Source organism: Lissotriton vulgaris, chromosome 6 (assembly GCF_964263255.1).
Source record: "Lissotriton vulgaris chromosome 6, aLisVul1.2, whole genome shotgun sequence".
NCBI classification, from domain to species: domain Eukaryota; kingdom Metazoa; phylum Chordata; class Amphibia; order Caudata; family Salamandridae; genus Lissotriton; species Lissotriton vulgaris.
In genome coordinates this window covers 1,126,621,155-1,126,639,373 of record NC_141694.1, presented here as the reverse complement: position 1 = coordinate 1,126,639,373, position 18,219 = coordinate 1,126,621,155, and the positions used below count along the sequence as shown (strand labels likewise).

Here is an 18,219-nt window from a genome sequence, read left to right as displayed (position 1 = left end):
CCCAATTATAAATTAATCTTAAATTGAACTGATGCTGGGTCGTTTAATGGGACACAGTTAAAGTGCAATATTTGGGTTCCCCAGTCAACATAGTTATGAGACCATCTTCTTGGTTCAAGATGAAATACTCACTACAAATGCAATGCTAGAGTACTAGTTATAGACACTAATACCAAAATAAAACTTTACATACATGTTAGTATTGAAGCTGACCATGATAAAACTACATAACTTTCAGAGTACACTCACACAGCAAAGGCTGAGAGGCTTCAACCCTTTCTACATAATGGTCTTGGTGCTCTGCTACTAGCAGATCCACAGGTTGATACATAGTCAAATAGTCATATCCACCTGAACTGCTTCCAACTGGTGGGCCTTCAGAAAGCTTTATTCTCCTTGCCAAAAGAGTGACAAAGCTTTCAAATTAATATAAGGATAGAAATTTCCAAGATAGCAGATATTTGGTTGTCCTCTCAGTGAGCACTGATGACGTTTTCGACCTCAGAAATAACGCAGACGGAAACGTTTTTCAGACTTTGACATGGGCCCCCTAACCCACTTTTAATTTGGAGTGCCACATCCCTCAATTGGGGTCTGGAAGGCTTTCGCCTTAAGGGATCTTTGATTGAAACCTTAATTCCCCAGATCCAACCTTTACAGCAAAGGCTCTATCCCAAGAACTCTTCTCAGCACAATAGGGGGTATTAAATATCCACACAGTAATCGGTTGCCTTTGTTAACCCTTGTATGCCGATTATTCTAGAAAAGTGTTGGAATATAGAGCGGTATAAGGTTTGTGGTTAGCCAGCAATTTCATTTAGTGCTAGATGGAAGCATATAAATATTTTCTGAAATAGTATTCTGCGTTTCACAGAGCACTTTGGGTGGTAAAAGCTTGTAGTACCAACACCACTTATTACACTTTCTTTTTCCATAGCACAACTTTCCAGCAAGATCTAGCGCTGCCAGGTTTAACTAGAGACAAGGGGCAAAAATTAGCTACTTTGCTCCATTTTGTGAAGACATAGGGGTGGCCATGGTAAAAAAAAAGGTAGACTACATATCTATATGGGCCAGTACCTCACACCTCTCTTGTTTGTGGAGATTTGTGGATTTGCCACAACAGCACCCACAATCCCACCTCTTCCCTTGAAACTGTGGACACCTAGCAGAAGCAGGCACTGCACACCTGATGACTGAAATATAATGGTAGTAAATAAGTTGTTTGGTTATTCACTACCAAGATGGTCCCGATACCCAACAATAATGAACACCAAAATAAGACGCTTTGACTAGCATCAGTAGTGACTGGAATTCACAGAGATACAAATCCACGAGACTGAGACAGGTGTGCTAGACTCAAACATGACCCTATTAAGTCCTCATAGCAGCCAAACAGTTACAGACAGATGATCCGTGGGATTGTCAAACACCACCACATTTTGTCTAGTAGCCATATCCTCTTTGAACCAAGTGTACAAAAACACTTTAAAACTGAAGATCTTTTAAGTATCTTACTTCCAAATGCAAGAATACACAATGCTTAATTTATACATACTTCTCAAACAACGATTATCAAAGAACTTTAATTATAGCTACAAAGCACATGAATGTAGAGGAAACAAATCGTACAATAGACACCAACCTTTCGCGCCTGAAGAGGACTTAGCAATCCATACGTTATCGTCACCACATTCCTTCCTCTGACGATATGATTCTAAGAACGCTTCCCGTTCATCCGTCTTCGAGTTGTTTATTAGATGCCGAATACCATTCTTCTCTGGTGCCACATCAGCCTTCAGCAAAGTGGGGTAAATCACATATGACTCTGGGAACCATGTGCAGGATTCCAGCAGCTCTGGGGTTGTCTTGATCAACCTGTTAACAAGGAGAAGTCAGTCTAGGATCTCATTAAACATTACTAATCTACAACTAGGTTCATTCTCATTCTTACGTTATGTTAATAAATGTATTAACATAGGTTTATAAAGTTGAAGTACACGTATCAGTAAAAAGATCTTTCAGTGTTCGGAAGTATTTAATGAATACCTCTACTTGCTCATCCATAAATTTGAAAAGAGCAATATTTTTAGAGATTTACAGAAGTCAACACAATCGGATATTTGTCTCACAAGCAGAGAAAGGAATTTTCAAATTAGAGTCATTACAAAAAGAAACCTACAGTATTGCTCTTCTGAAATATGGGGCATTTAGATAGCTGTCTCAGGAAGATGAGGCGATGCCCATCCGAAAACAAATTAATGAACAAGTAAAATGGGGTTATCAAGAGTTTGGTAAAGCAGGATCACTGCAGTGGTGCTGATACTCTGTCAATCTTGAGCCTCAGCTGGCTCTGCCAAAGATTGGCATACCTTAGTGTCCTTCCCTAATTCTCCTGAAGGGGCTGTTATGCAAGACGGTTACAGGCAGGGAAATAAAACAAGGGCCTTGACGCACAGGCTGATAACCCTTGTTCTTTAGGGTTTCTTTTAGTTTTTCAATAACAAACATCTGCTTTGGGAGTTTGATTTTGAAAAAATAAGAATCAACGGGCTAAAACAACATGGCTCACCCCCAATACAGTGTACTGCCTTTCGAGCAACCACCATAGCAGCAGCTGTTCTTAAGTCTGTAAGATCGGCCTAGCAGGAGGGCATACTTTCACCATGGGAGTAGCAGCGAGAGCGCCAGTTAACATGCTGGGGTGGCAGACCACATGCTCCAGGGTCTAAAAGCTGACCAAAAGTGCCTTAAACTAGATGATGGTATAATTCAGCAGCTAGGTGATAGCCCGCAAGAGAGTCTTTGCCTGGGTAAATGGGGAAAAGCTGTGAACAAGTCTGACTTTGTTGTGTGGGACTTGTTGTAGCTTTTCCAGGAAAACAACATTTCTGCTTTAAAAAAATGTCATTGGAGTGGTTTATGCATGCATCAATTAAACAGATACTACCATGGTTGCAGAACCTTTAGGCGACAGATACTGCATAATTTGACAAAGCTTCGTCAAAAAGGAAGGTATCACCGTATTAATAAAAGTGTTCAGCTGAAGACTGTTGCCACTCTTAATTCCCAAGTCTTTCACTGTCATTAAAGGAATATGACAAAATTTAACTTAATCTAAAGCCATTATACTCATAGTTCAGCGGCCCAAGGCAGCGGGGCCCGACTGGACTACATCTTCACACACAGCACTGCTGCTGGGCTGTTTCAGAGGGGGTGGCACATGGCTCGGGGTATTTCCGACCAGTCGTCGGTGGAGGTACGCCTCCACGGACAAGTTTGCGAATGGTCTCAGACCAGATTGGATCACTTTATGTTCCGGGACTAGGAATTCAGAGAGCGCTTCGAGGAGCGCACAGAGTTGTACTTTACCGAGAATGTGGTCTCCGTTGAGTCTGCCAGTGTCCTATGGGAAGCATACAAGGTGGTGGCAAGGGATTTTGTGCAGGCGGCACGTGGTGCTCAACGCAAAGAAACTCATTGTCAGTGTGAGGAACTCGAACAGGAGATACTTGTTCTGGAACACGCCAAAACTAAGATGCCAGGGGAGGTTGGGGGACTTACGCACTCCCTTAAACTCAAAGAACGATCCCTCTGGGATCTTGCAAATAACGCGGCACAGGCGCGTGCACTCGCTACACAGCACAGTGTCACATTTGGGAGATCAGGCCAACAAACGTATCGCCTGGCTGGAACGAAGGAATAGGAATCACAACTGGGTGTCGGAGATTCTGTCCGAGGCAGGGGCGCAAGTTGGTACCGGGGCGGCCTTGACGGAGATTTTTGCCACTTACTATGAGAATCTCTAACAATCTCAGTCCGCATGGACGGAGCCGGAGTGCATTGAATTACTTCATGATATTTATCTTCCAACTCTGGGGCCGGAGGACAGGGAGGCTCTTGAGTCTGATTTCCACCTGAAGGAAGTTGAGAATTCCATGAGAGATTTACTATCCGGGAAGGCGGCGGGCCAAAATAGACTACCTACCGAGATGTTCAAATGTATGGTGGGCAAGGTGGCTCCATACATCCTTGACATGTTTCAGGAGGCGTCCGAAGTGGGGCAGCTTTCGGAGGATCTGAGAATGGCAACTATAGTCGTTCTACTTAAAAAAAGAAAGCCACATGACCTCTGCAGTTCTAACAGACCCATATCCCTCCTAAACTTAGAAGTTACTGTTTTAGCCAAAATTATTGCGAACAGGCTGGGCCCGGTTAAACAAACCCCGATTAAATCGGGCGTTAAGCCTATTCGGAGTACACGGCTAAATCTGAGAGGTCTATATGAAGTCATGTATATGACTCAAAAGCGGCCAGATGTCCCGGCTGCCCTCCTCGCTCTTGACACACGGACAGCGTTTGATAGTATTGAATGGACGTTTCTATTTGCCGTCTTGGAGAAGGTGGGCATCAGTCCGTGGCTGCAGCAATGGATCCGACTGTTGTACTCTGCCCGATGGCTAGAGTGCGGGTCAATGGGGCCGTCTCCAGGGCCTTTACACTGGACAGAGAGACAAGTCAGGATTGCCTATTGTCCCTGATGCTTTTTGCGCTGGCACTCAAACCTTTTGCAGCATGGATAAGACAGGACCCGGCAGTGAAGGGGAAATATCTTGGGTGAGGTTGGAAGAGAGCATCTCGCTTTACGCAGATGATATCCTTCTGTACGCACAACGACCACGCCAAACATTTCATAGGCTCGTTCACATTATCAGATCCTTTGGGTCTTACTCTGGCTACCGCATTATTTGGGATAATTCCTTGGTTCTCTCGCTAGCTGGAGCCCCTCCGGTCCTCATGTCCGCTTGCGCAGAGATGGTGTGCCAGGATAAATGTAAATATCTGGGCATTTGGATCACTAAGACCGCTGCAGAATTTTATCAGCTGAATCTCCAGGTGCAGCTTGCTAGGCTGTGCGAAGACGCTATGCATTGGAGAGGGCTCCCTATTTCCCTTATGGGGCGTGCAGTCCTATTCAAGATGATGGCCCTTCCGCGCTTATTGTATGTCGTCCAAAACACTCCATATCACGTCCCAGACTCCTTCTTTCAGGCGATCGACTGAGCTCCGTCAGTTATTGTGGGCAGGCAGCAGTCCCAGGCTTGCGCTCAAGAAACTACAGAAGGGGGTGTACGGAGGGGGGCTGGCGGTCCTGGATCTTAGAAAATACTACTGGGTGACCCATCTTATTATTATTAATGGCTGGGTCTTCTCCCTACTGGAGGAACCGGCCTACAGAGTGGACAGATTGGCATTGGGCATAGGCAGTCACTTGAGCGAATTATATCGTAGGGGCGGGGGCACCCCACACTTGCCACCACATACTAAAACAGTTATAGATATTTAGCACTGTGCAACTAGAATGACGGGGTGGGAGCGGAAGCTCACTCAGCAGACCCCTCTCTGGGAAGTGGACTACTTGAAGGAAGTGCACAGACTGGTGGGTTCCGAAGATGGGGCCTCATCGGCATTGACGTTCTTGGGGACGTCTGGAAAAGCGGCAAAATTTTATTTTTTGAACGTTTGCAGGTGGATGTTTAGATGAATGATGGGGAATTCCTTCAGTGCGGTCTATTGTGCTCGGCACTGTACTGCCATATGAAAGACAGGTCTGTGCTTCCTGAATACTCCCCCCTGGAGGATAGGCTCCTTCTGGACCCCATGATCGAAAAGGTAGTGTCGCTAACGTACAAAAAACTCACAAATAACACTCCCGACTGCCTGGTGCCTTTGCGGGAAGCCTGGGAAGCGGACGTTGGCCTACTGGAAGATGATGACTGGGCGCAGGCCATCCAGTGCCCTAGGGAAATAGCCATCAGAGCACGCTTTAGTTTGATGCAGCTTTGCATCCTCTATAGGTCTTATGCCTCCAGAATGGTACAGGTCCATATTAGCGGCGGAGGCTCGGAGGGAAGCGTCCGGGGGTGTGGTGAGAGGGTGTCCTTCTTTCATATTTTGTGGGCTTGCCCCAAGCTTCAGAAGTACTGGAAGGGCATTGCGCGTGTGATGAGACGGTGGTGGGTGCACATGGCCCGCTGGCTCCCCGATGGCACATCCCTGGCGCCATGGGGAGATTACGTGGCCGAAGTGGTCCAAAATATAGCTAGCACTGGTAGGGGTGAAGGATAAAAGGAACATTGAGCGTGACTGGGGAGCAACGGAGCCTCTGACTGTGGCTGCATGGCTCGCGACATGGATTGGTGTCACGGCACAGAGCGGGTGGTATATCAAAGCCGTGGATGCCCCCGCAAGTGGGAGAAACTATGGGAGCCATGGACGTTGTATAGAGGTTTGTGAGGGGTTCCATGAAAGACATTGATAGACTTAATAGGTGGGTCCTGAGACGTTTATTGGCGGGGTGGGGGGGGATGTATGTCCCTTTTTCTTGAATGCCTATGTGTTATATTGTTTGAACACTATCGATCTGAGAATTGCATATTATGATGGCACTGTCAACTGTTTATATCTGAAGCTTGTTTATTGTATTAATAAACAGATTTCAAATTAGTTGTTTATCCAAAACTACACGTATGGTGACAGGAAACAAGTCCTGCTGCCTACAGCCAAGATTTCAGCTTTTTCAGAGCTCAATTCCAGTAGCTGCAGCCATCCATTCCCTGACTTTCATTCAACATATACTTCTGTACAACAGCAGGAGAAAGATAAAGGTATTATTAGCATAAGTGTAAGGCTAGAAAACATGCCCAAATGATGGCAGATAGTGGAGCAACATAAATAATAAAAAAAGGTGGGCTGACAGGGCCGAGCCCAGAGGCACTCCGCAAGAGACATTAAACACAAAAGATGAAAAAAGGGGTCAGTGACAGGCGAACGCCGACGGCTCAAGCTCCTCTCAGCCCGCTCTCGCTTGCCGTACCTGCTCCCACACCATCGAAGTGTAGCCTCGGAATCCGTGGTGACTCCGTGGAGACTCTGTCGCCATGTCGGGAGCAGAGACGGGATGGAAGGAGGTCAGGCGGCCCAAGATGCCAGAGCCTGCTGTAGCCTATAAGATGGCGGCTCTGCACTGTATCAGCAGAGCTGTGGAAAGCTGTTTGCCTGCAGACTTTGTTGCCTGTGTTGGGGACCCCTAGGTGGGGAGGGGACGGGCCCCCATGACACTCCAGCACCCCCCTCCAGGAGCAGACGAGCCTAGCCGGAGAGCTGCAACAAGGCCCCACACAAGAAGGCAGCCAGCTCTAATTGGGGAGCCTCACTATTGCCTATAATCGGCTGGATTCTCGTTCATTGTTCTTGGGGGAAAGCTGCATGGAGGACTGTGCTGCCAAATGGGGCCCTGAATGCGGAGATGAGCGCCTTTGCACGCTCCTGTACCCCTTTGCTAAACTGGACACCAGAAACCTTAGTGCATGAAAGTGTTGCTTGCATTAACCATTCCGTTAGGCATCCCGGTACTCTGCTTTGGTGGCTGCAGGAGCATAGGTGCCTCCTCCTAGCTCCCTGCAGGGGCCTGTGATGGTGAAATTGATACCACGTCTTAGTTTCCAGGACATCATCACCACTCACGGAGTTCTTCAGTAACCAGTGTGAGAAGTGGACCCCCTTTGGTGTAGTACGCTAGTGACCTGGTAGCTCTTGGAGGTTTGACTATCTACATGTTGAATTGGGGAGAGTGTATTTCTGTTTAACTCTTTTTTGGCGATCGATTGCCCTCCTTACCACATTCGGTGATTGACTGCCTGTGCTCACAGCTAGCTAGTGGTACGCAACTATATTTGGCGTTGGTGCTCTCTTCTTCATTGTTGGGGCCATTATGGGGCGCACACAACTATCCAAAGAGTATGCAGTCACTAGCGCCTCCCAAGAGGGGTTTAAGCGGGGCCCCTGGGAGCGGAGACAAGGCTTATATGAATGTCAAGTCTAAGGCACTCTTAACTTCTATTGACACTTCTGGGGATTTATTAGAAGGTAAAATTGACTCGCTGTCAGTAGAATTGGACCTTATCCTGGCGTATGGCTTTACAGGTAGTGTAACAAACTAGGGCGGTTGAGACTGCTGCATCAATGAGGGTCAGCGAGTGTTTCTCGCAACGTCCACCCTGGAACATTGCAGCTCTGCTTCGGAGTTAGAGAGTTTTGTTACACTAGGGCTTGACAACAACTTGCTGAGGGTCACCACGGGGTCGTTGGTTTATATTATTTAAAGCGTTTTTTTACATTGTATTTTCATCTTGCCTTGCACCCCTTTCCCGCTTTCTCTTGCTACTGTTATGGTGAGCTAATGTGTATGACTATGGCTTTTGTTTCTTGTGTGTACTCCAGATATAGGCAGGACTGGGAGAGGAGGGGAGGGGGGGGGGGAATTTGCAGGATGCGTCCACTAGAATTTGTTTGGCTGCTTGTATGCTGCTCTTTTCTTCTTTAGCTGATGGATTCCTCCCTGACAGTATCCCTCTGCTATGGACCTAGTTGGCCCCTTTTTGGATCCTTGGTGGGCCTTTCCCGGTGTGGTGTATGGACAGGATTTTGTATATATATCAATCTTAGAAGGCAGTTGGGGTTTTCGTAGCATTGATTTTTTGTTATTTGGTTCCGTTTTGTGATGGCAGTATGTATGAGGAAGTTAATTTCATTTGCTTGGCATGGTGAGATGTGGACCACGTTAGTGTGGGTGGGACTGAGGTTTGTCCCTGTAGTCCTTCGTTGTTAGTTTGATGTCCATGGTGAGACAGGTTAAATTGCTTAAGTGGAATGTGCGTGGCCTCTCCTCCCCATCTAAGAGGTATAATGTGCTAGCTTATTTCAAACAAAGTACAAACTGCATTTTTGCAAGAGACTCATCTTACAGAGTCTGAGAGATGGGCCCTCCGGGTGCGTTGGTGGGGTCAGCTATTCACCATCACTGACTCCGTTTTTTTACACGGCGCACCTATTTGGATATGGTCCCCTTCCAGTTGCATAGGGAACTCCTAGACCCGGATGGTCACTATGTCTTGGTATTAGGACGATTAGATGGCAGGGATGTTGGCCTACTGAAACTCTACACATCAAACGTCGTCCAGTCTGTATTCTTATCCAGATTTGCTCCACTCTTATTGCAGATGGTGCCATATTGTTGGAGTACTGGGTGCGGCTTTAACTGCGTGGTTGATGTTGACTTGGATCGATCGCATCATCCCTTGTGCAGCGGACTGGTGATTAAGATGGCAGACTCCGCACGCTCATGGGCGGTACAGAGAACTTTGGTTGATTGTCGAAGAGTGTGTAACCGGTATTCCCAAGTGTATTCCTACCGTTTGGAAATACACAACCTTGAAGTTCGACTTGACCAGGTTTATACCAGTGGAGCACTGTATAGCAGGGTGATGGGAGCTGAATGTTTTGCAGAGACATGCTCTGATCACTCCCCTGTATTGTATACTTTTCGGTGGTCCTCGCCTAAGTCCACTGCCCCTAACTGGTGCCTAGACCCTATGCATCACATCAAAAAGCTTTATTCGAGGTTTGATCTCATAAAAGCATAAACATGCATTTAAAATACAATATTAAAAATGTTACTTTATATAATAGAGTTTTTAAGTAAAATTTGTACAAACATAAGCAGTTGATCAAAGAAAGGGAACACAATAACTTTTAAACACAATTGCACAAATGCCAAATTGAATGCCACAACAAGTATACTCTAAAGAAGGAGGGCCCTCCGTCTTATAGACCATGCCCACCCCAGGTACTTAGCTGTTGCTAAAACTACAGGCAAATGGGTGGAAGTGCAGAGGATTCGTATGGCCTCCATACCCCTGGATGTCCCTAGATTTTTGCAAACAGGGACTAACCAGACTTTTCTCGGGGGCATAGGATTTACAAGAGAATAGAAAGTGGCCTATATTTCCGTTTGGTGCACCACAAGCTGGACAGCTTAAGATGGAGGAATTCCTCCACCTGCCTGTCAGCGATCTCAACGGAAGAGCACCCGATCTTAACTGAAAAAGAAGCTTCCTATCCCCAGGGTTAGTTACGCTATCCCCATAAGGTTCTAGTACTGGATACAGCTTAACTACCACAAAACGCCCCGTCATGTAGTCTGATTTGGTTTTGTTCCAGACTCTTTCAGCAACCCTATCCCAATACAGGTCTTTGATTTCTTTTTTACTTGGAAAGGGTTGTCCCATAGATTCGTAAGACCGAGGTCGCCCATGATGCTTGAGGACCAGGCTGTCCGAGTATTGTTGGGGAAGCATGTAGCAAATAACTGGTTTGATAATGCAGGTTCGGCCTATTCGGTGGGAGTCGAGTGGGAAGCCATGAAGGTGGTGATTCGGGGGTACTGCATCTCTAATAAAGTGGGGGTGCCGTCCCAGCTGCATTTCAATACTCAGCAACAGTAAGCAGTGATTGATGTTTTCCATGCGGTCTGGAGTAGACTAGGGATGGGAGGAGCCAAGAACTGGAGGAAAGGGAGAAAATGCTTGACAGGTATAAATCGGGTAGGATGCTGGCATGGCTTTTTCAGGGTCAGGGGCACACCATTCTCCCGGACTGTGGCACTTCAGGGCAGGATGTGCTCACTCAGGACGAGATTAATGAGGTGTTTCTTCACCACTGATGTGATTTGTATAAGCAGATACCGAGGTGGCGGATCAGTTGGGGCAGATAATATTGAGCTGGAGGTTCGGGTGCAATCAAGGACATGGCGAAGGGGAAGGTGCCTGGGCTAGATAGACCACCTACTGAATCCTATGCTGCTTAAATTTCAGGCCTTGTCACTAAACTTGTGGCCCTCTTTATTGACACCCGCCAGTGGGGTCTCCTTCCTTCCTTCCTTCCTTCCTTCCTTCCTGCGAGAAGCAGCTATTGTGTTGTTTCCAAAGAAAGATAAGGACCCACTCTTCTTGACTCCTACCGCTCCCTTTCAATGCTTAACACGGACTACAAGATCTTGAGCAAGGTGTTGGCCACCTGCTTGCTCCCCCATATATGCTCTTTGGTTCACTTTGATCAGAGATGCTTTATACCCACACATAGCACCATGACTAATATTAGTCAGCAGCTCCTGGCCTTGGACCAAGTGGAGAGATTACAGGTAGGGCCGTTCTATTGGGAGTTTTTATTGGCTACCATGCTTGGCATGGGCCTTGGTCTATCCTTTGTGAAGTGGATGAAGCTCCTTTACAGTTGGCCGCTTGCTTGGATCTGCACAGGCTCTTTGAGATCTTGCAGTGGAATAGAGCACCAAACAAAGCTGTCCTTTATGCCCGCTATTATTCACCCAGGCCATGCAGCATTACAGTCCCGCTAGACCTTATGGAGCTTTGATCGAGCTGGCAGGTGGACCTTGAGTCGCCGTTGTCTCATCAGGCTTGGAGGAGGGTTCTGGAATGCACCCCCAGGGTGTCCCGGAACGCTCGCTTCAAATATATTCAATGTTACTATATACATCAGGCTTACCTCAGCCCCTGGTGCATACACGCTATGTTCCCTGCAAAGACGTTGGCGTTCCCTCGATGTTTTGCAAAGAAAGCTGCCTTTTTCCATATGGTTCGGTCTTGCTCCCTCTGTTAGCCATACTGGGCTTTGGTCCTTCAGGTGGTCCATACTGCCACCGACCAGGAACTTGTACTCTGCCCACAGCTGGGATTACTGGTATTCTACAAACGAGCCACAGTCAGGAAGGCTACGGATAGATTTCTAGATCTAGCCTTGATTCTTGCTTGCTGGCAAATAACTGAGCTGGAAGTCTGCCTGGGGCCCGAAAATATAGAAGGGGTTTTGAGCAGTGGCGGTTGGTGGCACGGGAGAGAGGCGATTCGCAGGGAGGAGGCCACAGGAGTTTAGAAGGTACCAATTCGGCTTGTGTAGGATACCATATTGATGGCCGGTCCCCAAGTGCACACTGGTGGTCGACTTATTGTGGAAGAGCCACTCTCTGATGTACCCTTGCCCACTGCTGACACGCTGGTTGCTCATCATCCATGAAGGGTCATCTTTGAGGATGCCTGCTTATGACAGAATTAGCCCGGAGTGTACACATTTGTTGGAGTGTGTTTACAGATGGAGGGGTGACTGTATAACCATGCTGGAGTGTGGTACGGTTGCCGTGTAGGTTTGTGGCGTTTTCCCCATGGGCTCACACCCTTCCTAATTTTCTATAGTGATTTTGGTATTACTACTCTCCCCACTTGTTACGTATATTGCCTTTGCATGCTCTGTCTAATGACTATTTCGAAATGTTTTCTTTTTTTTTCCCACGCAGGAATACAAAATTAATAAAAAAATGTTTTTTTTAAAAAGGGTTCAGTGACACTATCTGTATATGGTCATCTAAGAAGAAACCAAGGCTTAAGGGCCATTGTCCTGTACGTAATTCTCCGAAAGCTTTGAACCATTAATATAAATGGGGTGACCCAGAAAAACGTCACATTATGCCTCCATTGAATCGAAGACAGACTTTGACTGAAGTTGATGCGCTTCGATTTAATGGAGACATAATGTGTAGAAATCATGGAACTTCATACTAAATCTCAATAAGACAGTCTCTCGCCGCTTAAACTACAGCGGTTGTCAAGGAAATTACCCCTTTCCTGGGACGTTTTTATTACAGCCAGCATTGGTATTGACATTGTGGTTTATGGCACACCACTGACGAGTTGCCCACCCTATCGCTGGGGGCGCTACATCCTTGAACTTAGGTTCCCTTTATCCCTGTCCTGAGGAAGACCCGTAGCTGAGGATATCACTTGCCCCTTTTGCATCTGGGTCGAAACGTCAACTAATCCACCCCATTGGGCCTGTGCTCTATGTACCCCATCCCCCTATCACAGTCACAGATTAAGTATCACTGTGCTTTGACTAAGAAAAACGACTAAGACTTGAATGACATTAGGGGCAGGCCTACCAACCTAAGGATTTTGGCCTAGCCGATACTATACATTGTAAAAAAAAATTGTTTTTCAATTTTTCTCTGATTTTCTTCTTTCATGTGAGCACCAACTCTTCACTTTTCTTTTCACTTCCTGGTAGTAACCCCCTCTTCTTTAAGGTAATTGTATGTTTTGAATTGAACTATGGATAATTGCCTACGAATAAATTAATGTTGTTTCGGCATAATTATACCATTGGGTACTGTTTCATTTAACTAAGAATGTATTTTGACTGTGTTCTTCTTTTCTATTTCAGGATTTAATCATTTATGATTCAGAAAGCTTAGAAGCAACAGGCCTGGTCAACAACGTTAAATCCCACAGAAAGATCTTACAAAATCAGGGGACCAACATTGTTACCATCAGAAGCTAGGTGGTACCTCAGGATCTAAGCTAGTTTTGTCAGAAGGGGCAGCACAATCACTTCTTTAAATTCTTTGGGTACCATTCCTGCCCAAAATGAAGCGTTAAGAAGTCTGCAAACACTGAACAACAAGGACTGAAGCAAGGTCCCTAAAAATATACAGTGAACACTAACCTACATGCATGCCTGATCTGTGGGATTACATTTAAAATATGTGTAAAGGAAAAAAACGTCAAGAAACCACCAACATGGATCACAAAATTTGCCTTACTAGAAATTACTTTGTATTTATAGCCTGTGCAATCTTGAAAGTGCAATAGGCACCACATGCAGTACTTTGCTCCCATCTGTACAAGGATAGGGCCAATAAGCAGAGTATTTTAGTATTACTATCATAGCAGTACCCTCATGGGTGTGTTCTTAGATGTGGTTTTCAGCGTCAATTAATTTTCTGAGAACCTGGGAGCTGCTTTACTCTATTAACACCTAGAGAGAAGGAAAGATACCAAGAAAGTAGCACATGCACCACTATTTAAAGCAGCATAATTAAGTTCCTTCGCATTACCAAACAATTAGGGTGGATGCCCTGAGATGTTCGTACACTATGGCTGGTTTGGATCAGGAAACATAATTGACATTATTGCCTGTTCTAGAAGTAGCAGTTATAGGTATAGAGAATTTCATTTCAGGAGTACAAAATGGATTGCATAACACAAACACAAAATTCAGTCATCTATTTGATATTAGAAGTACAGTCGAACTTACAAGTAAGGCCGACGTGATTTACAGGTATTATGGATTTATCAAGGGTCTTGGTACATCACAGCTCTCTGATCTATGCTCATATTCAGTCTCCGGTATATTGTGCATTTGTTAAAGTTTAAGAAGCAGGGGGCCAACTGATGGAAAGTGCCCCCAGCACTAGGCATTACCTTCTGAATTACACCAAGTGTTTAGTTTTGCCTCAGAGTAAGCAGGTCTGTCTTTTCCACATCAGGTACTTTGAACCCTTGCAGGTCTAATGAGATAAATGATCATGTTCAAGTTCAAAATAACTTTATTCGGCTTCAAAGACCATAATAGTTTGACAGACATACATTAAAATCTAACAAATTCTCTATAACATGTTTGTGCAATAAGAAGGGTATATTCAATACAAACAATCATTTCCGAAAATTCCAAAAGTCACAAAAGGGATATAAATCTTCTTAGTATCAAATACTCGATAAGACATACTACGACATCAATCCTAAAATCGAATTAATACTTAAATATGAAGTTTAAAAGGTGGCACGATCATCTATTGTGGTTCATAACAATTTCTAATGAACTTTAATAAAAGTAGTCACAGCAGTGCAAATATCAAGAGTAGTCAAAGAGTGCAAAATGTTAAAGCCTTTAATATAGGTACAAGGTCGATTTTCCCTCAAGAGTGTGGCCAGAAATGTTCCCAAAGGCACTACATGAAGGGGGCAGAATAACAGAGTGCAGGGTGTTCTGAGCTGCCATATTATCTCAAGGGCAAGGTGTGAGTTTGTCAACCCCCGACTGTTTTGGGAATACCACTAGAAAGAGCAGAGTGCTTAAGCGAAATCTCGTTAAGAGAAATCGAATCCGGGCATTGGTGGTATAAGTAAGATAAAATTACTATTGTGCAGGGAACACACGTAAAGGACCTCACACCTCTCCATGCCCTAGAATAATACGACCCTTTTATAGTGACTTTGGCATTTGAGTTAATACTGGCAGGGTTGTCGTAGTAGTGCCCCAAGCCTATCTCAAGGAGTCTATCTCTCACAAATCGGAGCCTGGGGATCGACAAAGCACTATCTAGGTGAATACCATCCTTGATAACGTCCAGGGGCGGTCGGTGACATTTGAAAGTGGTGGGGCACAAAATGATTTGCATACAGCACCGTAGCGAGCGAGCGAACCCCAAAAGGGGGGTTTGGGGGCATAATCCCCCCCATGAAATTTTTTTTAAAAAAGAAGAAAAATCGTGCATTTTCAAGCAAATTTGAGAAAGCAGGAAGGTTAATAAAGTAATTGTGAAAGTGCAGTTATTACATTAATAGATGTCATAACATAGGTAGCTGCTTATTCAGTATAACCACAGAGCTTCATACATTCCGGTCCTATTACGCTCAGGTGCTGAATTCAGACTATAAGACTTTCATGAAAATCTCAGCTCTAAGAGTAGAAGAAGTTGCACAGCAGTTAGGAAACAGCCTTCACAAAGCATTGGTGACGGACAAGTGCTGACGCAAATGGCGTCTCCTGCGTCCAGGCCCCATTCTGAGATGGGGGCAATCCGTGAGCACAAATACTAGCAGGAGTGCACATTGCCAGTGATGCTTATCCAAGACCTGATTGATAAGCATACCATATGATCCTCTGTACAAAAGTTGAAAGAGAGGTGAAGAATAATGCAGATGGAGGCTAAGTGGTTATGGTGGAAAGTGCCTATGAAGTCAGATATGTGTTGATGCTGTCTAAGTAGACTGAACTCAGGGAGATTTCAGTCACACTGTGTAGAGTAGTCGGTGCGCCTCCAGCGGCGCATGGTGTCCACCAGGTGTAGAGGTGGTTATGTTTGCCGGACATGGGTCAGGGTGAGGGAACGTGCAGACTGAGGAGGATGAACTGAACTCTGCACCTCGGGGACATTGGAATGAGGGAAGGGTTGCGTTGGAGAGGCAGGTTTGGTGAACAGCAAACAAACACCGACCAGCATCCTGCAGTAGACATGCAACGGCAAGAGCTTTATCAAGGTTACTTCCTTAAAGGAAGGTAAAATTAGGAATTCTCGGTTCCATCTATAGGCCTGGCTGGTAGCTGTGAGGATGGGGTGATGGTTGCACAGTCTCCCGTTGGTCAGCGTCTCGCTTTGAGCAGTAGAAACTTGCTCGTTGAGACCCACAGTCAGCACGCAGTGGCAAGGCACTTCAAATAAATATTGAAATCCTTAGTAGCAGAAGTAAAGAATTAAAATACACCCTCAAGTCAAATGCAGAGCAATAATAATGTGAACATCAAAGAACCAAGAATACTGCTACTTATGGTATAAAGCACATACACGTGGAGCTAGGGGGAGGCTCAGATGTAATCAGAGGGATGGAAGCTAGGGGGAGGCTCTGATCTAATCAGGGAGATGGGAGCTAGGGGGAAGCTTGGATCTAATCAGGGAGATGGGAGCTAGGGGAGGCTTGGGTCTAATCAGGGTGATGGGAGCTAGGGGGAGGCTTGGATCTAATCAGGGAGATGGGAGCTAGGGGAGGCTTGGATCTAATCAGGGTGATGGGAGCTAGGGGGAGGCTTGGATCTAATCAGGGAGATGGGAGCTAGGGGGAGGCTTGGATCTAATGAGGGAGATGGGAGGTAGGGGAGGCTTGGATCTAATCAGAGAGATGGGAGCTAGGGGGAGGCTTGGATCTAATCAGAAGGATGGGAGCTAGGGGGAGGCTTGGATCTAATCAGGGAGATGGGAGCTAGGGGGAGGCTTGGATCTAATGAGGGAGATGGGAGGTAGGGGAGGCTTGGATCTAATCAGAGAGATGGGAGCTAGGGGAGGCTTGGATGTAATCAGAAGGATGGGAGCTAGGGGGAGACTTGGATGTAATCAGAAGGATGGGAGCTAGGGGGAGACTAGGATCTAATCAGGGTGATGGGAGCTAGGGGGAGACTAGGATCTAATCAGGGTGATGGGAGCTAGGGGGAGGCTTGGATGTAATCAGAAGGATGGGAGCTAGGGGGAGACTAGGATCTAATCAGGGTGATGGGAGCTAGGGGGAGGCTTGGATCTAATCAGGGAGATGGGAGCTAGGGGGAGGCTTGGATCTAATCAGGGAGATACGCCGCTACGCCCCAATGGAATAGACTCCATTTTCTGTTTTGGTAACCAAAACGCAAATAATCAAACAAAAGCATCAGTTTTCAAAGGAAGACAACAGTATTCTAATTTACCAAGCAAATATTGCGAACAAAATAATTCAGAATACTTTGTGGAGAAAGAAGCAAACTTTGCAGTGCCTCCTTTTAAATTTGACGACCACACACCAGCCCAAAAAGGAAAATTAATGTTATGTTACCTGGCACGCACAAATTAAAAGCAAATTTGCCACACGTTCCATGTAATCCACAACTTTCTGCATACTTTGCATATTTTAGCAAAAAAACTGTTTCTAGCTAAAATGGATAAAAAGTTTTAAAAAACGTACTGCCACGCATGTTGTAGGCCTTTTGTCACACAGAAGCAGCTCTCATTTAATTGCAGACTGCTGCATTTAGTAGTTTAACTGATATTAATACGGTGAAACGCTTGCACATATTGTATTAACGTGTAAAAACTACAATTTAGTAAAGCAGCATTGCTTCATCACCAAAACGAATTTTTGCTGCATTATTTAGTAAACCCTGCCACATTATTGGCCTCACCTGTTGCTTAATTCTTGCGGCCCTGCATATAGTTTACCTAATATGTATCACAATGTGTCCAACCTAAAAGGTGCAATATGTCTGCACACACCTAAAGTACCTTTTCATTCATAGAAAATTGCAAAATGTAAAACAAATTTAGAATTGGCACATCAGCAATGATATGAAAGTGAAAATGAAATAATAAAAATCTGCTGCCAAGCTATGCTTGATGTGTGGCAAGTGTAGTTAACAGCTGCCGACCAGCATACCTGATCTGTTACATGTCCTATCTGTGAAACAACCATCAGCAGCGAAGGGAACCTGCTGAAATGGCCTAGTCAAGTGTGTTTTTACGTCTGCCGTGATGGGCTGAGGTCTCTGATAAAACAACTTGGAGAAGCAGGTTCCGGTCACTCCAGGAGGTGGCAGGGTGACAACTTCTAAAGACGACAAAAGGACTGGGAGTAGCTGAGTTACAGAAAATACAGCTTTAGCCTATGTCCCATTTCTCCATATTTGTATATACTAAACACATTATTCAGTCCTACCTTCAAATGTCTT

The 18,219-nt window shown here is 45.4% G+C and overlaps 1 protein-coding gene across 1 annotated transcript in view; it reads right to left on the bottom strand.

Moving 5' to 3' along the window:
* Nucleotides 1-18,219, bottom strand: part of TTL (tubulin tyrosine ligase) — a 192,177-nt gene that overhangs the window by 87,373 nt on the left and 86,585 nt on the right. The window contains exon 3 of the mRNA XM_086927220.1: nt 1,646-1,878. Within this exon, the coding sequence (XP_086783346.1) occupies nt 1,646-1,878 (233 nt within the window). The remainder of the gene's footprint in view (nt 1-1,645; nt 1,879-18,219) is intronic.